Source organism: Carassius carassius, chromosome 24 (genome assembly GCF_963082965.1).
Source record: "Carassius carassius chromosome 24, fCarCar2.1, whole genome shotgun sequence".
In the NCBI taxonomy this organism is placed as follows: Eukaryota; Metazoa; Chordata; class Actinopteri; order Cypriniformes; family Cyprinidae; genus Carassius; species Carassius carassius.
In genome coordinates, this window is record NC_081778.1 from 25,511,876 (window position 1) to 25,536,154 (window position 24,279).

At 37.0% G+C, this 24,279-nt stretch overlaps 1 protein-coding gene across 1 annotated transcript in view; it reads right to left on the reverse strand.

Moving 5' to 3' along the window:
• LOC132103284 (dolichyl-diphosphooligosaccharide--protein glycosyltransferase subunit STT3B-like) overlaps positions 1-22,697 on the reverse strand; it is a 52,114-nt gene extending 29,417 nt beyond the window's left edge. Inside the window, exon 1 of the mRNA XM_059508257.1 lies at positions 22,134-22,697. Coding sequence (XP_059364240.1) covers positions 22,134-22,396 — 263 coding nt within the window. The 5' untranslated portion in view covers positions 22,397-22,697. The remainder of the gene's footprint in view (positions 1-22,133) is intronic.
• Positions 22,698-24,279: the final 1,582 nt, after the last annotated feature.

A 24,279-nucleotide genomic window follows, 5' to 3' on the forward strand; every position in this document is an offset into this window, starting at 1 on the left:
TTTGCAAACAACATTGTACTGGAGAATCTGCACAAATAAAAGTCTTAGGGGCCGTTTACATATCGCGCCTAAAAACGCGTGGAAAACGCTAGGCGCGCCGCTTTCTCTTTCTTTCCAAAGCGCTCGGGCAGAAGCGCCCCTGAGGCGTCTGCCTGTGCTAAGCAACCATGACGTGCTCTCTCCTTGAAGACGCGGAAATTTCAGCAAAGGATAAATGGATTTGCAGCTCTAAAAATCGCTTGTAGTAGCTCTGCTACTAAATTTATTTCAAAATGGCAATCCATATACAACTATGATCAGCTGTTCCTTCATCTTGGCTGAGCTTTCAGCGTTGTTACGGGAAAGGATGAAGCTGATTGGTTAGTTCTTGTCACATGACCCGCGGTGCACTTGCGGCTCGCTGAAAAGTTGAGATGTTTTTAACTCTATGCGGTGCGGACGCGCCTGGAAAAACGGGCGGCTCGCGTCCGCGTCGCTTCCATTATGAGCGCGCATACCGCGTGCCTACATTGGAAATAACGAACTCGAGCGCGCAAAAGTCGCGATATGTGAACGACCCCTTAAACAGTTCAGTGCAGAGTTTACAGGTTACTCTTCTTTTTTGAAGGCTCAAAGTAAAGCACTCCCACATCAAGCTGAATGCTGCAGAGACGCTGTTCGGGAAGCACGTGACATAAAACGAGGCCAGCTATTGGCTATTCGCTACTTCTCCTGCTGTACTGGCTGAGTAAAACCTCCGGTGGCTCATTACTGCCACACTTTGGTCACCGCAGATTTGAAATATGCACGAAATGAGCCGCTTACGGCAAATAAAAGTTATTTAGCAACTAATCGATGACTAAATTAGTTGACAACTATTTTAATAATCGATTTTAATCGATTAAATCGATTAGTTTCAGCTCTAGTCTGATTACTTCTCTCCATCACACAATGTGCATGTCAGAGGGCAAAAAAAAAAGAAGATATTTCAGACTTCGAGATCTTAGGCAGGATATCAGCAACACATTTCTCCGAGATTGAGAAAATGATTGGAAAAATGATTGGAATAATTTACCCCGAGTCGTCAGGCTGGGTAGCTTGTCATTTTAATTTGATGGCTGACATTACGCCTGCATCACCTTCATCAATTTAATCAGGATGCAGGCATGAAGCGTACAAGGAGTTTGGAGATTTTGAAGCAGATTGGAGTCTGAGGTTGATGAAAACGGAAAGAGTTGCAAATATGGAAGATGAAAAACTGTTTTAAGCAATTCTAAATCAAAACTCATCCTTAATTTACACCAAATAAAACCAGTACAACAGCAGGCTAAAAGCACAGCTGAAATGTTACATCAAGGCCAATTTATGTGACCAAAACATAAAAAAACAATTATAATATTATAAAATGTAAAAAAGCAAAGCCAAGAAAGTAGTTCAATTAAAATATATTTTTTCTCATTCACAAACTTGGAAGTTGCACTGAAAGAAGGGTTATCGCAAATGGTTTCAATTGAGATTTTGGCCTCCAACGTTTATGAAAATACAATAATCTAGATAAAACTTTTTGCACCCCATTCCACTACTGCACTTTCTTTCCGTGCAAATCAGTAAAATCATGTAACGTGACTTTTACTAAATGGGACATGCTTGATTTTAGAGCTGAAACAACGAATCGATTTAATCGATAAAAATCGATTAAAATAGTTGTCAACTAATTTAGTCATCGATTCGTTGCTAAATAACTTTTATTTGCCGTAAGCGGCTCATTTCGTGCATATTTCAAATCTGCGGTGACCAAAGTGTGGCAGTAATGAGCCACCGGAGGTTTTACTCAGCCAGTACAGCAGGAGAAGTAGCGAATAGCCAATAGCTGGCCTCGTTTTATGTCACGTGCTTCCCGAACAGCGTCTCTGCAGCATTTAGCGGGATGTGGGAGACTGGGAGTACTTTACTTTGAGCCTTCAAAAAAGAAGAGTAAACTCTGCACTACTGAACTGTTTAAGGGGACGTTCACATATCGCGTCTTTTGCGCGCTCAAGTTCATTATTTCCAACACCGCACCGCATCGAGTTAAAAACATCTCAACTTTTCAGAATGCTGCAAGCGCATCGCGGGTCATGTGACAAGAACTAACCAATCAGCTTCATCCTTTCCCGTAACAACGTTAAAAGCTCAGTCAAGATGAAAGGAACAGCTGATCATAGTTGTATATGGATTTCCATTTTGAAATAAATTTAGTAGCAGAGCTACTGCAAGCGATTTTTTGAGCTGCAAATCCATTTATCCTTTGCTGAAATTTCCGCGTCTTCAAGCAGAGTGCACGTCATGGTTGCTTAGCAAAGGCAGATGCCTCGGGGGCGCTTCTGCCCGAGCGCTTTGGAAAGAAGGAGAAAGCGGCGCGCCTAGCGTTTTCCACGCGTTTTTAGGCACGATATGTGAACGGCCCCTAAGACTTTTATTTGTGCAGATTCTCCAGTACAATGTTGTTTGCAAATGTTTAGTCGTAAAAGCTGATAACATTGCTTTTTAACAGTTAACATTTAAAGCTTTACAAACATGTTCTGTGATCAGTTTGTCGTTTACCAGTTCAAAATTCAGTCGTGCAGCCTAATTATGACTGAATGAGAGAGGTAAATGTTTAAAGATATTTGAAATGCACTTTTTTTTCCCTAAGTATTCACTGCTCTTTTTCACACAGCAGGTTTTTTGTGTGTGACTGTCCAATTTTTTTTTCTGGACAACCTTCTGATGGATTTTACTTTAAATTGTGAGTTCCATTCAGGTTTCATGCCACTGGCACTTTATTCGAAGGATTGTTTACAATTTCACAGCAAAAGCTATAAAGCTGTTTCCCAGTAAATAATAAAATGCAATGTACTGCAAATTTATTCGGTTTTATTCTTATTCTTCATGAAAATATGTTCTGAAAGATTCCTTAATAAGCTTTGTTCAGGATGTTAAACTACTTTAGGAGCTCTAAGGACTGCCATGGTGAAAACATTATTTTAAATCTCCTTGTGAAATTTGCTAGAGTATGGGTCAGTGTTCTGATTACAGAAGAGTTCGACAAAGGATTAGTAACACAATAAAACAACTCCAGGTATATTTTTGATTAGGATATGACAGTGCAAAATGGTTAAAATCTCTTAAAAATCTATGCTGAAGGATAAAGACCATTTATTAATAATTTACTTGGGGAAAAAATGGAAAAAACTAAAATATAAGTACATAAACCGATTAATCGTAAAAATAATCGACAGATTAATCGATTATCAAAATAATCGTTAGTTGCAGCCCTACTTGATTTATCGAAGTACATTTATTCATGTTTTTAAAAGCGTGAAAGAACTTGCGCTGCTCCTCGGGAAGATATACAGTGCAGACCAAAAGTTTGGACACACCTTCTCATTCAAAGAGTTTTCTTTATTTTCATGACTATGAAAATTGGAGATTCACACTGAAGGCATCAAAACTATGAATTAACACATGTGGAATTATATATGGAATTATATGCATAACAAAAAAGTGTGAAACAACTGAAAACATGTCATATTCTAGGTTCTTTAAAGTAGACACCTTTTGCTTTGATTACTGCTTTGCACACTCTTGGCATTCTCTTGATGAGCTTCAAGAGGTAGTCACCTGAAATGGTCTTCCAACAGTCTTGAAGGAGTTCCCCGAGAGATGCTTAGCACTTGTTGGCCCTTTTGCCTTCTGTCTGCGGTCCAGCTCACCCCTAAACCATCTCAATTGGGTTCAGGTCCGGTGACTGTGGAGGCCAGGTCATCTGGCGCAGCACCCCATCACTCTCCTTCTTGGTCAAATAGCCCTTGATGCCTTCAGTGTGACTCTACAATTTTCATAATCATGAAAATAAAGAAAACTCTTTGAATGAGAAGGTGTGTCCAAACTTTTGGTATGTGCTCAGAGACGGAACAGAACACGGACATGTAAAGTCATCTTTAAGCTCATGGTCTGCGCCTAAACGGTCAAATACATGCAAAAATGTCTTAAGATGCTGCACTTAGTGATTATTCATGTATACCTATATTTTAATATAGAGGTGTAGAAATACTTTAGCATCCACTCCTTCCAGTTTGTGCAAAACTTCTTGTTTTCTACACTTTGTAGTTTACCTTCTGGAAAGCAAATCAACATGTTTGTTCAGGTACCTGAAACTAACCTATTACACAGGGCTGACATTGGTCAACGAGACGTTCAAAAAAGCCACAGACAAGTAGATTAAAAAAAAATACAGTTTTGCACATGCCTACTTTCTAGTTGACAAAAATAGAAGTAGCCTCAAAGATAACCAGTCTTTATTCCTTCACTAACCTTTTTTCTCTTTAAAAAAACAATTACTGAGATCTAATGAGGCAGTCTTCAACCCTTCAAAGAATTAAAGAGGCTTTTGTGCTTAATGTGCTCTAAAGGTGGCCGAAGGGTCAACGTATCTGACCTCAATCAGCACAGCCCAAACAAACACACATCTCCTATTCATTAACATCAGATTCTGGTTCAATTGCACCACAAGCTTATATCATGGCCCATACTAGCACTTGTACATGAAAACTAGAGATAAGAACACAAACTTCAACTCATAACACAAATTGAGGACGATCAACCATCAGAAAATGCCAACAAAATCATGTCATCATCCAATGGAGAAAGTGCACTACTAAAGTACAATGCTTCAACCCTTATACAGCCCATGTAAGACAGTCGCAAAGATTTGGGCTAAACAACACAGGCGCTCTGTAAAACCATGGATCCTTTTGTAAAAAAGAGAAACTGCAAATTCGAGCCAGGTTGGAGGTTTGATGGAGGAGTGATGGGGCTTCAGCTAAGTTTGCTCTTTTTACCTGCACCATTAAAAATGGGGTCTGTCTAAGCAAGACTGCTTCAGGCAGAGCAACTCAGCAGAAAGAGGTCTGATGGCGGAATAATATATGGTTTATAAAATGAGATGCGCTGTCTCCGTGTGCATTAAATATGTCAGGGAGCAAAAATGAGTGCTGGTGCTTTGCAGAATACTCAGCTGTGTGAAAGACAAGGACTAGAATCCAAATGTATTTCATTTTGGTAGAAACTGACTGTAAATTATCTTACACTTCAAAAGTTTTTTTTACACAGACTTTAACATTCTGGCCAATTCAATGGATAATCAAATTATTACAATTCTCTATTATTTGTCAAAAATGAAAATTGAAACACTAGCAAGGCTGTCAATAATGATTGCTATGACAGGGCTCAACAATAAGAACTGCCCGATGGCCCGGGGACAGCGTGAAAGACACTCGGAACAGTTGACGAATTTATCACTGCTGCGTCATCATGAAAGTTTGATGTGAATGTGTGTAAGCCATGCTAATTTAAAAATTCTAGCAATTTTAAAGCATTCAAGCGAAACGTGAAAGACAACCTCATTCAGTACTCGTACGGTTTTGTTCAGTACAGCGCACATGCAGTTAGAGACACATCTTTGACAATGTGCAATAGGGCTGTAGCTATCGATTTTTTAGTAATCGAGTATTTTACCAAAAATTCCATCGATTAATCGAGTAATCGGATAAAATGTGTTTTTGCTTAATTACACTGACGCAATATTGAAAATCTGACGGGTAGGATAAAATGTCAGGACACCGGACTTTTATTTTGACGGGTTGACGTACCTTTAGCGCCCATGATGTGACGCTAGTTTTACACAAATCAAATGGTCAAATGCTCATGAAGTGACTGTCAGAGCAGTTCTGGAGATGTTGTTCATGTGTCCACGTCTTTATTTAGTGAGACAGCAGACGCTGAAATTACCGCGAGCGTCACGCGCGTTTCAGTGTGTGTTATAAAGGACGTCCCGCTTCTGCTCCATTCATTAACAGAGACAGGCAGAACATGCAGGATTTATATTTAAATGGACTGTTCCGGCTTAATATTTACAGATATTAGTCCATATCGTGATGTAAGTGCAATGACCTATTTTTGATTAATTCATTCAAAATTTGGCAAATTCCGTGCCATTCCGCGTTAAACTGTAAATTCCGTTTTTATGACTGGATTCCGCGATTCCCTCCGCATTTTCTGCATCGCGGAAATCCTAGGGCCCTAGTTGTGGTATGCCAGCTCTATCTTGCAATGGACACATGCCACGACGTTCACTTTACGTTTGCCCGCGCCCTCAAATCAAAACACTGCTGACTCCTTGCAGTATACGATTTCGGACGCAGCGCTTGTGTCTCCTTCCGCTTTGTGGGTGACGTAAACGCGTTGTCACATAAAAAAAAAATAATTGCGAAAGAACCTGACGTGAGATTTAAAATAAATTAAAAGAGGCTTCGAGGCAGAGTAATATGCCTCGATATTTTTTTGTAATTGAGTTACTCGAGTTACTCAAGGAATCGTTTCAGCCCTATTGTGCAAGCACCAAATTAAGTTTCTTCCGCACAATATGCATTTGAATGGACAAATACATACAAAAGTATGTAAAAATACATTTTTGGCGACTAACTTTGTAGCTTTAACAATGATTAATCTATATTTAATTTATACAGTAGAGATGCCCTGGTCGACTGGGCATTTTTTTTTTGTTTTATTTCAACCGATCTCTGCACCGGATATGCACACAAACTGCACTGCAATAACTTTTCCGAATTTTAATTTTGTGGAAATATTACGAAGTGTGTAAAATGGACATTAACAGAGGACAGAGATGCTGAAGATGGAGGTAAAAAGGAGAAAATACTGTAGCAGGCAGAGCAAACTTACTGTTCAGGATTCACAAACACATAAATATTGAATTGACCATATGCAAAGAGAGTTCATTAGAACTTCTGCATAAAGATAAGCCAGCTCGTACACTTTTGATGAAGCTCATTTGATGTTGTGGTTTATATAGGTAGAGACTCTTGAGACCCTCACAGAAACCTCTCCTGCCTCATTCTTGTCAGAAACTAAGAAACAAAATTGCATAATGATAATAATGATGAACAATACTTCTAACACTATAATGCCGTTCTTATTTTTTTATATAAATTTAAAGAAGAAACCAATCCAATGTATTGTTGACATTTGAGGCTTATATAAAAGCACTAAAAGTTTTTCGGTTATTGTTTTCAGATTATTTCATATAAAAATACGGCATGCAGTTGCATCAAACAATGGTATAAATATAATTCATTGTAAATTGTGAGAATTGTAATTAATAAATCACAATTACAATTTCAAAGGAATAATCGACAATCATGATTTGTGTCAATCATGCAGCCCTATTATTTGTTTAGGCTAACATTAGTTAGCTAGCAATTCTATCTCTTAAACGACATCATAATGGTTTTCTGAATTTAGTCTAAATCACTTAATACACAGCTCTCGACGAGCTATTGACTCGTCAGAAGTTTTGATCCATTATCTCTGTCAATCATAGCAATGACACATGGAACAATTTAGCAAATTCACTCGCATTACTTTTTTTTTTCTTTCTTTACACTCGCGTTTGTCATTCCTTAAACATTATAAGTGGACATTTGGTCCTCTTAGATCAAAGCGACAGTTTAAACTTTTATTTGGAAGACACGATGAGCAGATCATATTTAGAAAGAGAATGATGTATTCTCCTGTGTTAGCACAGGTTTATAAACATGTAAATGATAGCGGTTTGTGTTGAGCAGCATTTACTGTGCACGTAGCCTACACACATAAATAAAGCGTATATTAAACCTGCAGCACATTTAATTAATTGAATTGCAGCCATTGTGAATAGACAACAGCACTATGCTTTATTCGAAGTTTTAAATATTTTGTGCAGCCTAACAAAATGTTTGTTATTTGTTATGAATTTAAATCGATTCTGACCTTTACAAAACACAATACATCACATTATTTGAGATATAATTAATTAGATTTTATTATTTGGATTTGCTGGTCTTTAAAAATGTCAGTAAAAATAAGACCATGTTAGTACTAATGACTGATGTATTAAGCAGCCAATAAGAATTCATGGTAACCCTAACTTCAGAACCTTGTAATATATTTATATTTAAATCAAAATATGCACCTGTTATTATTATTATGCAATGGACCCAAGTTAACAAACCGTTAACCACAGTTATCAAAGATTAAAAAATATTGTAATAATTGTACTGCTCATAATTAAGGTGTTACTAAACTCATCTGCAGGTACATGAGCACATGAGATGGTCTGAAGAGAATGTAGACTGAGAATGTAGAAATTTAGCAATTTAAGGACATCCTTTTGCATCACTAGTGACCTGAACTCTATGAAAGCAAAACAAAAAGCATTCATAACTGAACTGGCTGGATCAACAAATCCGTCAGCTGTAAAAGATTCTGCGACTGTTCTTTATAAAGGAGAAACTGGACTTCAGAAACTAACGAAAAGCCTGACAAGATTTAAGAATCCCGATTCACACATCAAGTGTGTCTGGTCAAAGTAATCAGTCTGAATGATTTAAGCATCGATCAAGCCTAATACTGAAAAACCTTTAATCGTTTTAATCACTTATGGGAGGAGGAAAATTAACAGCAATGCCAAATTCACATCTCACTTCCTTTGTGTTAATTTCCTGGAGATTTAATCCAACATAACAGAACTGATTAACCTTGAGGAACTATATGGAATGTTTTCCGGATGAGGACAAGGAGTTCGTCCCGCCTGACACAAGCACATCAAAGCAACGCTCTTGGAATAACTTTGAGGGCCCGTAATTGGCGAGGGGAAAAGCTTGTGCTGTGAATGCAAAGCAGCTCAGCTAAGTGAGCACATCCTAATTAAACCCATTCCATTTCAGCATACAAAGACGAGTGCGACGCATTGTGTATCACACACACAGAGCAAATAACTTTACCCAAGTGGGCTGAAAAACCATAGAGCATTAATATTTATCATATCACTGTGTTATTACAGATTAGAAAACCCCCAACTGCAATAATTAGGTAATCATTGCTACTTTGAATCTTAGATTTCAATAAGAAACAGAGACTGATACGTTTTTCCTTAACTAGATTTCTCTGTATTTCTCCTGTGAAAATTGCTAATGATCCCACATCTATGCTTAATTGTTACCATTAATTATTTGGTGCAGACAAAAAAAGGCTTTCTCATGTCAATGAACAAAGAGTTCAATTCACAATGACTGACACCCACACAGTTTACCAGGGCCTTGTTACACCAGGTATTAAGGAAGAGTACACTTAATGTAAATCTTTTATCATTTACTCATCTTCATGTTGTTCTAAACTCGTGTGGCCTACTTTATTCTGATTTATCTGTAAAAAAAAAAAAAAAAAGACTGCAATTAAAGTTGTTATGAGAGTTGAACTCAAAAGCCAAAACAGTGTGATTCAGGAGTCAATCCTTTAGATTTGTGAACCGATTCTTCATAAAGACAAGACTCAAAAGAACTTCGTTTAAACAAATACATTTGCAAATGAAAACTAGAGTGCAAATAATACTTCAGAAGACTTGAAATATAGCACAAGTTGATTTTCTTCTCCTAACCCCAAAAACAACAAACTTATTGGAAACCTTATATAATTTGATTTCATAACCAACCACCTTGCACCTCTTGTTTGAGCGTTATAAATCCATGTGTTGTACAGCTGTGAACTATCATAAGGTATCAATGGGCACAGTGTAACATTACATTGCAAGCAACCACATGTGGTTTTCAATGAGCAGGAGAAGCTAAGGTGAGAGACTCTGCCCTCATAATCATGTTTTCACAGACGATTGACCGTGTTAACTGCTCCACTTTGACCTCAAGCAGAGATGACACTGCATGAATGAAACTTGAGTGGGAGAAGGCTACAGACACAACCAGCCCAGCTACGGGAGCAAACAACAAACTAAAACCTTACTTCCATTTAGGTGTAGGCGATATACAGGTTTTAAAAATAAAGCATGACTCCAAGATTTTGTTTATGCTGGCCAAGTAGTTAAAATGTTTATTTGGTTTGCCAAAAATGTTCTACTTATGATGATTCACAGAATTATGTATTCTTTTTATTTATTAAACATTAAATTCTTTACAGAAAATAGAATTTACAAATTATTTATTAGAAGTGGTGGGACATTTTTTTTTTTTTTTTTAATGGCTGATACCGATTACTCCGAGAGCAGGGTGGCCAATATAAAGCTGATATGACATAACACTAATGTAATATAGTAACAAATAGTGTTGTCAAAAGACCCGGTTCTTCGGTACCAAGTCGGTACTAAAAAATTTTAATTGTGACAGTACCAGGTTTCTTTAAGTACCGTTAGTACCGAGGTCCCGTTCAAACCCGGTTCAGCGCTATGATTTCCGCGAAGCAGAAAACAAGGACGGAATCTCAAAATCCAGTCATGAAAATGAAACTTACATTTTAATATGGACAGTCATGGAATTTGTCAAAGTTAGCATAAATTAATCAAATCAAATCTCCATATGGACCAGTATCTGTAAATGTTAAGCCGCAAAAGTTGTTTGAAATCTGAATCCGTGTTCTGCGCGTCTCTGTGTGAATTAATGAATGGCAGAGACGTGCGGGTTTGTTTACTACATAGACCGAAGCGCATGGCGCTTGCATTAATTTCAGCATCTGAGCTTCAGAGTTCTCTCTCCATCAAGCGATCTGAACTTTTCAGTTCATCTCAATGGACGCACAGCGCACCTGATGCTCTGTAAACTCTTTATGAAGGCGCACGACACGTCGCTTTACTGATAGCCATGATTTCTATGCTGATAGCGCTGTTTCTCACACATGCAAAGAGAGAGAGAGCGAGAGTCTTACCACGCTGAATCGACACGCTATATGTAAACTATTCTCTGTTGTCTTCTCCTGTCAAAATAATGGAGTTCATTTATAATTATTCATATTCATTTTCAAGCAGAAGACATACCGGTTTCTCCGGTAGTGGGCGGAGCTAATGCGCAAATGGCAATTTCATTGGCTGGCGCTGATCTCTTACCGTCCCTGTTTTGATTTCAGCAAATCATTTTGACCGAACGCAGACAACGTGATTAATATTCATGAGCCCAGCAGCTCATCAATTCATAGTGCATTGTATATACATTAGTATGATAGTAGAATTAGTAGTTGTATTATCTTTTAATAATAATTAATATGATCTATTACTACTTTTTTACAGAAACCCTCAATGACCAAAAATATCTTAAGCATCACCACCAGTCTTAAGTTCAGTTAAAATGACAAATATGCATTCATTAGGCCTAAAAGTAAATTTTTACATAAAGGCATTGTGCTACTAAATATTACTATTATTTAGTAAAATGTATGTGATACTGCTACTGTTGAAAAAATGTATAAAATTTTATTTTTTTAAAGAAATAAATCACAATATTCCATGTTTTAATTTTAATAGCAAATCCCCTTTATTTACCAAAAATAAAATGTGTTTAAATTTCATAAATTAAAAGACAAATTAAATTGGGTGATACTTGTTTACTGTTTTTAATAATTATATAACTTGTAGAAAAACTTTAAACACAATTGTAAGTATAAAGAATGGCATTGGTTTTATTTTTAGTGCTAAAAAGTTTTTTAATTAGCATATTTTTGTGTTTTGCTTTGGTACCGAAATTGGTACCGAGAACCGTGGATTTTCACTGGTATCGGTACCGAATACTGAAATTTTGGTACCGTGACAACACTAGTAACAAATGTATTTGGCAAGATCTTGATTCTGTTTTTACAAATATAAAAGTCGATAAAAAGCTACAAATCCATCGACATTCATAAGAGTATTGTAATTTTACCGTTCTGTAAAATAAAATAAAGAGAATAATAATGATAATAATTACCCTACAACAGCTCTATTAATACATTTATTATAACATTCACAGTGTGGATCTGTAAATATTTTAATGTTTTAAAAGTCGTCTCTTCTGCTCAGCAAAGCTGCCTTTACCTGTACAGTAAAAATACATGCCTGATTCAAGTCTCAAAAATGGCAAAAAAATATATATAATTTTACCAATTTATTAATTTTAAGTTAAAATTGTGCTTTGTTGGTATAATGTCTGCTAGAATGTTAAAAACAAATGTTCAGTGTTAAGTAAATATTTTTAAATTGTTGTTTTGAAAATTGATTTTTTAATTTGACAAAACCGTAAAAAGCACATTTTGACGATTTAATTAATGCAATGGTGGAGAAAAAAAATAAAATAAAGACAAAATAGGCCTACATGGGGGGGGGGGGGGTGAAAAACTATGGAAGCAAAATAATGACTTATGTCTTTGAAACAAAAAAGCATGCTGAATAGCACTAACTGAAAAATAATGCATTGAATTAACAGTTCTTGCATTTTAATGCCTTGAATTTCCAGGGCTTGCATTGTTAGGTCCTGAAATTTTATATAGTTGTTCATTTAAGCTGTGAATATTTCAATTAAAAATATTTCACACACCTTTTCATAATTAAAAAATCAATAATACATATTCACGTTCCAGAATTCACTTCCAAAATATTAAATCGGTTAAAAATACGATGTATAATATTCAACAGGCAAATTTCGGTCCGTTTTATTTCACTTTCCAAATTCGCTTCCACAAATTCAGTGGTTAAAATTCGGCAGATAATTCGCCCTTTCACATCCGGGAGCTGCAGGAATAGCAGTAGAGCACAGAGGCATAATCTCCAACTGCTGTCAGTTGCTCACCAGCAGGTGGTGCAAGCGGCTGTTAAATAAGGCCAAAGCAACAGGTGGATTAAGTAATACAGTTACAAAAACTGATCTGCAGAAATTAAGCAAGCGCTAAGTAGAAGTTTTGATTATCGGGGCATGTGGAAAAGCTGATTGTGCGTATGTTTATTTCAACCTCTTTGCTGTTACCAAGTAAGCAGCTATGTTCAGCAGTTCCTTCATCTTGGCTGAGCTTTCAACGTTGTTACGGGAAAGGATGAAGCTGAATGTTTAGTTCTTGTCACATGACCTGCGGTGCGCTTGCGGCATTCTGAAAGTTGAGATGTTTTTAACTCTATGCTGTTCGGACGCGCCTGGAAAAAACGGGCGCGTCGCACCGCGTGCGCATCGCGACCGCGTCGCTTCCATTATGAGCGCGCATACCGCGCGCCTACATTGGAAATAACGAACTTGAGCATGCAAAAGACGCGATAAGTGAACGCCCCCTAAGAACTGCGGTCTTCTACAGTACTTCAAATATGCCGTGGAGAATCACAGAAAGTGACCGAATTCAAGAACATTGTTGCAGCATCTCTCATGCAACGAATAAACACCGCTAACTTGGAGAATACAGTGAAAACTCCTCTTCTCGCGTCTGCCCTAGACCCTCGGCACAAACATCTCAGGTTTCTCGATGAAAACATGAGAGAATTAAGAAAAAAAAACTTTATTTGAACATTATCAGAACATTTTCCTTGATGCAAGTGGTGCGGATGCAGCCGCCGTCACCAACGATGAAGAGGATGCAATAACTCGTAGGAAAAGGCTGGAAAAGGCTGAGCCAGTACTTCAGCGATGATTACAGAGAGTCCAGCCGAGACGAGTGGGAACCGTTCTTGCTGGAGCCATGTATTCCATCAGATGAGGATCCAATTTAGTGGTGAAACGAAAACACGAAGCGCTTCACAAAACTTATTCGCTTAGCACACCGTTATTTGTGAGTCCCGACAACGTCTGTGCCATCAGAGCGCGTTTTCTCCGTGGCTGGCCTTATTGTTAACAGACTAAGGAGCCGACTTTCCCCCAATCATGTTTACATACCCGTATTTCTTAACAAGAACATTTGAAAGAATAGAAAAAAAGAAAAAAAGATTTGCTGACAGTTTAAAAGTTAAGTGTACAATAGCCTAATTGCTGCAGGCTGCTTTACGTTTTTTCTTTGTTCACTTATTTTTTTGCTTTTAATCTGTACTTTTATTTGTTTGCACGCATTGTTAAAGGTTTTCAGCTACAAAACACGATGTGTAATGTTCAAGCTTATTGTGTGTAAGCTTGTTCAAAATGACGAAAACAAATGTTGCTGAAAAATGTCTGACTCATTAAACTTAATTTAAATAAACGAATATTCGAATATTCTTTTTTTTGTGAGCTCAAATAGTCGAATGTGATATTTGTGGAAAACGCCCATCCCTAGTAAGTCAGTCTTGTATCTAGCAATGTACTACAACTGTTGGAACATGAAAATTCTTTCCAGGGATCTTTAATATGTAAATGATTGTATACTGTAAATATATGAAGGGAGGTATTGGCAAAATCTCACCTGTAGAAAATCACTATGAGAAATACAAGATTAAGAATTTGACTGTGTTATTTAGAATTTTAATTAAAACACATTGGACCTTTTAACCCAGTCAGTCAATAATTCCTTCAGTTTACATTTTCAGAATATACCTAGATTGTTTTTAACTCATTTTTTTATGTTAATATAAATTGGTTGCATATTGTTAAAACTAATCATGGTATTGATATCTTTGTGTGACTGTCGACTTTATAGACCAGTGGTAATGGAAATCAATTATAAAGAAAATGCAGCGCATTGGATTCTTTTTGATCCCATTTGCTTGCCTGTATATAGTTTGCATAATCCTCAATAAAATGTATTCTGAGATCTGAGGTCTTATATCACAGTATTAATTGACTGAGAAGCGTTACTCGTCATTGGGGAATCCTGGAGTGTGACGTGAGGGGATCCCCAGTATTACAGCACAGCGACGCACAAGCCATGACACAAAGTTAGGCAAACTAAACAACCGAAAGCAATATGTGTCTTCCTTACATGTAATATTAGTTCTGTAATTCAGCGTTGGGTAAAACACCATTATAATCTCCTTTGAATGGATTGCCATTTTGAAATAAATTTAGTAGCAGAGCTACTGAAAGCGATTTTTGTGCTGCAAATCCATTTATCCTTTGCTGAAATTTCCGCGTCTTCATGGAGAGAGCGCGTCATTGTTGCTTAGCCTCAGGAGAGCTTCTGCCCGAGCACTTTGGAAAAAAGGAGAAAGCGGCGCACATAGCCTTTTCCACACGTTATTAGGCGCGATATGTGAATGGCCCCTTATTAATTCATTAATTATTTTTTAAATAAATTAAATAAATTATTTTATATATATAACATGCACTTTTTCTTGTTCCGTAACTTGCATTCATATCCTCATCAGTCTGTATATAGTTTGCATCATCAGTAAGATGTGAGTTTGTCTTTATATCGCTGTCACTGTTAGTGCGCTGAGCCACGTGTTTTCTTTTCTTTAACAGATTTCTGAGGGAAACCGTGTGAAACCTTGAGCGTTCGTTCATATATTACATCTGCTTAACTGTCTATATAGTTTGCATAATCATCAATAAAATGTATTCTGAGATCTGAGGTCTTATATCACAGTATTATTTGACTGAGAAGCATTACTCGTCATTGGGGAATCCTGGAGTGTGACGTGAGGGGATCCCCAGTATTACAGCACAGCGACTCACAAGCCATGACACAAAGTTAGGCAAACTAAACAACCGAAAGCAATATATGTCTTCCTTAGATGTAATGTTAGTTCTGTAATTCAGCGTTGGGTAAAACACCATAATAATCTCCTTTGAATGCTGCTTACTTGGTAACAGAAAAGAGGTTGAAATAAACATACGCACAATCAGCTTTTCCACATGCCCCGATAATCAAAACTTCTACTTAGCGCTTGCTTAATTTCTGCAGATCAGTTTTTGTAACTGTATTACTTAATCCACCTGTTGCTTTGGCCTTATTTAACAGCCGCTTGCACCACCTGCTGGTGAGCGACTGACAGCAGATGGAGATTATGCCTCTGTGCTCTACTGCTATTCCTGCAGCTCCCGGATGTGAAAGGGCGAATTATCTGCCGAATTTTAACCACTGAATTTGTGGAAGCGAATTTGGAAAGTGAAATAAAATGGACCGAAATTTGCCTGTTGAATACTATACATCGTATTTTTTAACCGTTTTAATATTTTGGAAGTGAATTCTGGAACGTGAATATGAATTATTGATTTTTTTATTATGAAAAAGTGTGTGAAATATTTTTAATTGAAATATTCACAGCTTAAACGAACAACTATATTACATTTCAGGACCTAAAGATGCAAGCCCTGGAAATACAAGGCATTAAAATGCAAGAACTGTTAATTCAATGCATTATCTTTTCAGATAGTGCTATTCGGCATGCTTTTTTGTTTCAAAGACATAAGTCATTATTTTACTTCCATAAAAAACCATGTCCAGTATTCGGCCCAGTGTTTCATTTTGTTTGGCTTCAGCCAAGTATTTTCATTTCGGTGCATCCCAAATAAAAGTAGAATCTCATTCAGATATACAGGAGAGCGACTCAACTCAGCAGGAGGCTCAGAGATAAGTGGCACTCAAATGCTTCTTCAGATCAGAATGCCCGTCACAGACAATGGAGCCCCGGTCAGGGAGATACAGGATGAAAGCTCAATTAACACAAGGGTGGATGGATAATGCCATATGGCTAGATAGAGCAGAGACAAAGATAAGGTCGGGATTTAAAGAAAATGTGGAAAAGTAAAACAAATGAGCTTTGCGTTGCTTCTCTTTTTTTGGTTGTGCAAACAGGGGAAGACGTGGGCAGTATGATCACTCATTTGACCGTATGATTCATTTTATATCAAAAGAGATGGGAGGGAAAAAATATCTTTCAGATTATGCCAAATATTTTACCTGACAATACAGCAATATTCTCTTGAATCCCTCCACACATTCAATTAAGTCAACCAACAATATATTATTTCTAATTAGCTAAAAATATTTGTAATATACATTTAGAAATAGAAGTATAGCTTTTTAGGCAGATAAGACGTATAGATACGCAGTATCTATACACATTTAATAAAAAAAATGTTTTTAATCATTTAAGTAACAATTAATGAAATTTAAACACTATTCAAAATAACACTATTCTATTACTTAAACATACTCCTTTCATTAAAGATTAATCAAACTAATCCAAATTGATTATTTTATCTATTATTTATTATGGGTAAATTAAGAGATAATTTGTAACTAATTAAATGTCTCACATATTATGTAACAACAAAAAACCACTAGTATCAGGATATAAACCTTACGTATACTACATTTGAGTATTCTGATTAACCACATCCAAAGCGGATTTCAATCATACATACGTAAATATAAATATATGCCTGTGGCACAATAAGTACATTAAATTCATTTTCATCCGGACTTATTCAGGTCTTCCTCTGTATTTTCATTTTACTCTGACTTTTGTTGCTTGTAAATAACGTAAAGGGCTCCGACCCACTGAATGCAGCAAAAGTATGCCTTCTGCAATAAAAAAAAAAAAAAAAGGCATAAAATTCTCTACCGGTTGACATTCTCACTTTCATTCCAGCCCTAATAGGTTGAAATAAGTGCACAAGTGCCAAAGCAATAGAAAGAAAAACGATAGAGAATACACTAGAGGAATTAAGGGTAGAAAAGCAGAACAGGAAACACAGCACTCCAGCATCTAAAAATGAGAAAGGACCGAGCAGGCTCGGGGCAGTGGGCAGGATCTAAACGAGACACCCAGAGAACCAAAGTGTGTGTGTTGCAGTGGAATTATCTAGACATGAAACAATTACTCATTTGAGCTCTCAAATCAATGAAGCTCCTGGCTGGAAACTGTTTGAACAAAGCATTTGAGAGTAAGGTGCTTTCAGAGCTATTAATTTCCAAACACTTATGATGCTCGGTCCGGCTCCAAACAATTTCAAATGGTGTTATTTACAGAGACAGGGCAAATAAACTTCCCTTCAGTATTTGAAACCAGCATTCAGACAAAACTCAATCACCTGGTGCAACTGGACCTAAACTTATATTTTAAAAGCTTGTACGTGTTTATTTTAGCATGTCTTCTATGGCTGAAGTCCAGAAATTAGGGCTGAACGATCATGACAAAAATCATAATTGTCCATTATTCCCTTGAAATTGTAATTGTGATTATTATGATGATCACAATTTATACTGAATGATGTTTATGCCATTGATGCAACTGCATGCAGTATTTTTATATGAAGATGAAAACGCTAACTGAAAATCTTTGTGCTTTTCTATAGTATTGAGCCTCAAATGTCAAATATACATCGGATTGGTTTCTTCTTCAAATTATAAAAAAGTACAAATATTAATGCTATTATAAAAACACTTAAAATAACATGTAGAAAAACGTTTTTACTGTAAGTACGCAGAACAACATAAGCAGACTTGATTACGTAATTGTGGCATCCATAATTGTAACTCTGATTAGAAATTTGATTAATTGTGCAGCCCCACCAGATATTATTAAAATATTTTGAAAGCTGAATGACCGGCGAGTGTAAGTGGGCTCGGATCCAAGACTGAACCCAATTTGCACCCAGAAAACCAATAACCCAGAGGGACCTGCATCCCAACCTCTACAAAGGGACTTGAGCACTCACACTCGTAGTTAAAAGCTTCTCAACATTCATATGACTAACAGAGCTGGAAAATCAATCTGAGCCAATGTACGCCTGCCAGCGAAAAAAAAAAAAAACTCCAACTGCATGTCAAAGTAGATTACTAAAAGAGAACAAACAATAGCCTGAGAGGTGTCAATGCCACACTTGAGAGGACAGTCACATGTGTGCAGACAAACAAAAAGTAAACACTATGAATCACAAGAATGGAGTCTCCTATTCACAGCAAAATAAACAGCATGAACAAACACAGATTTAATTCTTAAAACTGCAATAAGTAGTTTAGATCAGAGACTGTTTGAATTGTCTCCAGTTGCACAAAAAGGCAGAAATTACTGAAAAAGGATAAGGGGAAATTACCCAATAAGACCAATGACACAAGCTTAAAAAAAAGTTCAAGTCCATCTGACTTTAAGCCAGACAGATGTCTCAAATATATGCAGTTGGTTAAGCCAATTGTACTGTGTTCGGTTGCTCAAACAAGCAGGGACATTTTTTTATTATTATTTTAACAAAAAAACACTTTAGAATTAACAGATGCCAAAAGACTTGTCCAAGTGTACAATAGCATCACAAGGAACAAAGTAGCCTCATGCTAAATAAATTATCATGCCATTTCAGGATTTGATGTGTGTTTTAAGTATTCCTGAATGGAAATGGGCTAATGACACAAGCTCGGCTGGCTGAGCCATTATATGTAAATGGTTTAAAAAACCATCCCAATAAAATTCAGAAAAGCCATTAGAAAACAGAAACGCACTGTTTGCCAATTAAATCTACTCATGCAAATGGTGCAGTCCATTTATGTTTAAAATCTATAGAGCCAATGCAACCCTGAGAGCACATTCTTGAGCATGCAAATAATGGCAATGTGCAGATTGAAAGAGTGTTGCTCACACATATAGACAGATTACATGGCTGGAGGTCCAAGTATCTGTGCTGTTGTTTACTGGTTGGCATTCTGCTGGCTGGACTGTAGCATCCAACTCGATCAGGTCGACTGTAGAACCTACTTCCTACACAAACATGCTGTCTGGCCAACAGAAATCAACCATATACAGTTCATTTTGCGGTTGTGTGCAATAATAGACCACACAGAAATTTCATTTAACATGCTAATAAGGGCCTCAAACTAATTTCTGAATATCTTTCAAACATCTCAAAGACACCAATGTTGCAAACTTTGAACAATATTGATTATGTCAAGCTTTAGTGCTCATTGCATCAGAAAGGTACCTTTAAAATGGACAGAAAAATGAACACAAACAACCCCGGTGCGCCCTAATTGCAGAAAGTTGCAACTATTCAGTCAATCAGATCAGAGATAGCGAGATAAAGAAAGCGTTGCAAAATTCAGGAAGTGGATACCAACACAAAAACACAAATCAGTATTATATTGAATTTAAAAAGTGCACAAACATATTGCAATACGAAAACTGACTGGATTTCACAATAGCAGAACAACTACTAATCAAGGCTACAAAATACATCTGGCAACATGAAGGGGAAAAAAAATTTTATTAGCCGGAAACCAAAATCTGTATCGGTATTTAAACGATTATAATCTCTAATTAAACAAATAAACAATTAGTAGTAAAGTTCTTCAGCAGTGAGCTGCTACTCCAATTACATATTTCTACTCTAGAATAATAAAGTACTCTCAATAAATGGTCAATAATTTTGGCCCTTGAGAACTATAAGCCGAAAACTTTTTTTTTTTTTTTTTTTTTTTTTTTTTTTTGCTGTCTCTGACAAATAATTTTCAGTTACATCACTAGTAATGACCACGCTTTACCTTTATCCACACCTTAACCTAAAATAAACTCATGACTGGCAGACACTCAAAAAACTATATTCTAGCATATTCACCTGCTCAGCATGAAGATGTTCTTCTATTGAAAATCATCAATCTTAGTCTATGAGGCAGGTTATGAGTTAACTTGTTTAAGCACAAATATAACTCTTTGATCTTCCAAACAGACTAACGAATGCAGAGCACCATGACCCTCAACATTACCAGTTAAGGACTGTAAATCTGAAAATTGGGACCTTACTGTGAAAGGATGTTCCAACTGTTATTCTCTCTATATGCTAAATTTGACTAACTGCTGAAATGCAGTCTAACAAATGCCTGATTATACCATTATTGTGTTTAAAGAATCCGTCACGGTGAGAAGCGTGACCATAAAGTTTTACAAGTATGATCAAATCAGAAGTTGACCTAAATTCCTAAAGCCTCATATACCACCTTGAGACTTATAGCGGACTTTCATAAACGGGTATATCTGCACTGCTCTTAACCGCGGCCATAAAGAAAATATTGACAGAAAGCTATACGTTAAAGGGAAGTGAATATTTTATTAGTCTCATTTGGATGTAAAAACCGCACAGTGGGTTTAATTCAGACCTATGATTCATGAATGGATTAAACACTTTAGTGCTAAAAAAAAAACACACCATTAGCTCTAAAGCGGAAATTTAACTTGCATTTGACAGCTCTGCAGATCAAGAGAATTACACAGCAAATCTGACACTTATGAAACACAGGGATATCTTATAAATAAACTACAAATGCACTCATTAATAGTGCCAGGAGGTGGGAATACTGCATGGCAAATCATTTTTACACAACTTATATAATATTGTTTCACGTCACTGAAACTTAATTACCAGTGTCCTATATTATATCACAGTGACTATTCCATTGTTACGGTTTACCTTAAAGTCACTATCAAGTTACTTACCAGTAATTAACAATAAGCAATAGCAAGAAACAGTGATCCATATTAAGTGTTACCAGTGAGATATCAGTTTAATTAAACTAAATATACCTCATACTAGTGCTTACCCCTTTGTTTCAAGTCACTATCCCAATAGTGAGAAGTTACTATTGTACAATATAGTGATGTGTGGTTCAGATAAACTATTCACTTCCAAGTAGTGCCTATTCCAGTTTTACCATTTACTAATCATATGAACAAGTACTTACTCATTGCATAACTGTAACTACTAAAATACTTGCTAGTTCATGCTCTCCTAGTACTGACTGGACACTAGCACTTTTGTGTATTACAATTAACAGTTAATAATCTGTCACTATCACTGTGGCTGTAAGTGGAGCTAGTAGGCACTAGTATGTAATGAATGAATGAATGAATGAATGAATGAATGAATAATTGAATATATACTAGGATTAATGACTTTAGTTCGCTTTTAGTCACTATTGAATTACTTGTAATGAACAATGAGCAACAGTAACACAAATGCATTGCAGTACGTTTTAAGTAATAAATTCTAAACGACTTGAGATAAATGCAAATGAATGTATATAATAGTTCATTTCCTCATTAATTAACGCTATACCCCAACAGAAATTGTAATCAACAGTCGTGCTACATTAAAATAGCATCTCTATCGCAAGCATCATCACTATCATAATCAATTTAGTTTGCTAGAATTATAAAAAGATGGAGGGCAGCTGCCATGCGGTTAACGTTACGTGTCAAAATTGCTAAGCACGGACAGCACAGAAGCAAAACGCTTCCTGAAACAATTGCACTGAGACGAATGGAAGATCGCAGCAGCTTTGTGCAACACGCACTGACTTTTCATTCACAGCGAGATTAAGCGTGCATTACATGCCCGAACATCTTATTAAAAATGCGCCACAAACCCGCCCGCATTTATACTCACCATGGGTCAAACTCGTGAATGATGCTCTCGAAGCGAATAACTGCGAAAAGTCGCGAGCTGAACCCCGCCAGCCAGGCCAAAAAGAGAATGGTGAACGACAGCAAAGACTGCCATCCCGCCGGCTGCGTCAGTCCACCGGACAGGCCTCCTCCGCTGCCGCCGCAACCAGCCGGGGAGTTAGGCCGTCCATTCCCCGAAACCGAACCTCCGGTGTTAGAGCCCGTTTTGTGCTTACAGTCGGATGCGGTGTGGTGCTCCGCCATGTTCTGGAGGATTTGGTTAGAAGATCACTTCCCACCGCCAGGCACCCCTCTTTCCACCAACCCGCTCCCTCCTCAGCGCCAAGATTTCTGCGCAACCAGGCCTTTGCTCCAACCGCAGGTATCTGGTGTTGTGTATGAACAGTCTGGATTTATTTGCAGTAGATTCCGCGTCTGAGTGACATGCTAACCGGCGTGTACCACCCGACACACACGGTATTCATTGGTAGGAGGGGGGAGAAAAGGGCAGTTCTGTTCCATAGAGCAGGAAGAATCTTTCAGCCTCTCATGGCGAGACAGGTAGAACAAGGCGGGTCACACGCGCGACCCTTTTAACCAATCAGCTGTAAGGAAACCACTGACAGAAGCCGCGGATCAGCCAATGAGATCACGCACAGCCCTGAACGTTGACAAACACAAACGGATAAACGTTGACAGGAGGTTGACCAATCGTGACTCTGGATTTCAATAACGGACACTCGTTTGAGCCAATCAGCACGAAGAACCGTCGCGGCGCTATATGCGATACACCAATGAAATAAATGAATTTTGCCTTAAAAAAAAGTATATATATTTCCTGCCTTACACAGTCCACTAAGCAAACGACATTTATGCGGATGTAAAGCGACTGGTTTGACATCACGGCATAAAGTCATAGACAGTAAAAGAAAAGTTTGTGCCTGAAATATATTGTGTTTGATGTCGAACAAAACGCATATTTTACTCATAAATGTCATTACCTCACCCTCTTGTCTTTCCATAGGAGGTTTTAGGCACAATTACTGCCTTGGTCTCCTGTAAATCAATTATAATAAATATGCAGTTAGAGTAACACCAGTTGGCCACTTTTTGTTTTCCACGGAAGAAAGTTAAGTGTTTGAAATGTGAAGTGACGTCTGACCCATACTCTGAATTTGTGCACTGCAAAACCGTGCAAAAAAGTGCACTCACACACCGTGTACACTTTTCAATTCAATTCAAGTTTATTTGTATAGCGCTTTTTACAATTCAAATCGTTACAAAGCAACTTTACAGAATATTATGTTTCTACAATATTTAGTAATAGCTTATAATTGGTGACTGTCCGTTTGTGCACGTATGAAAGGATTTGTAGAAAAATTAATACAAGACGTAGTCAGCCAGATGATGAACATTATTAATAATTAATAATTATTATATGATGCAGTCACACTTGTAGCAATATTTGTTAGTTCTGTTGTTTATTCAGGGTTAGCATCATCTGGGGTCCTCTGAGGGTCAGCATCATCTCTTCTCAGGTGTTCTGGATCCAGACTGGAGCTTGTGTAAATCCTAGTTACTAATAAAATCCTAGTTTCCACAGGATGTAAATCCCGTGGCAAAACATAGAAACAAATAGAGACATCATTAGCATAGCTGCTGATCCAACAAAGTAAAATTATTTAGTTTAACCCAAGCTAAAGAATAAGAATGTACATTTGATCAGATACAACTCACAATTTAAGATACATTATTATATTAATAATATACACAAACAGACACAAATACACACGTTAGAATAATACGATAAAATGTTTGACATACATGCTACATTAACAGCGTATATTACATTATTGCATGCTTTGCATATGTAGGAGTTTGTGTGTTGATGCCTGCTTTTGGACACCATATGAACAAATATTGCACAATAATCCTTGAATAAACAAACTGTGAAGCTGCAGCAGTGAAAGATTTAATATGGCAACAAGAAGAACAGCTAAACAAGAACACCACAAAAATGTTCTTAAACTGTATTTATATTTTAGAATGTGTAATCATCATAAAATGAAGTTAGACTAAATGTACACAAGAAGCAAGTTGTAGACTTTAAGCTGCACTGAAAAGAATTAAATGTAACTTTGTCATTC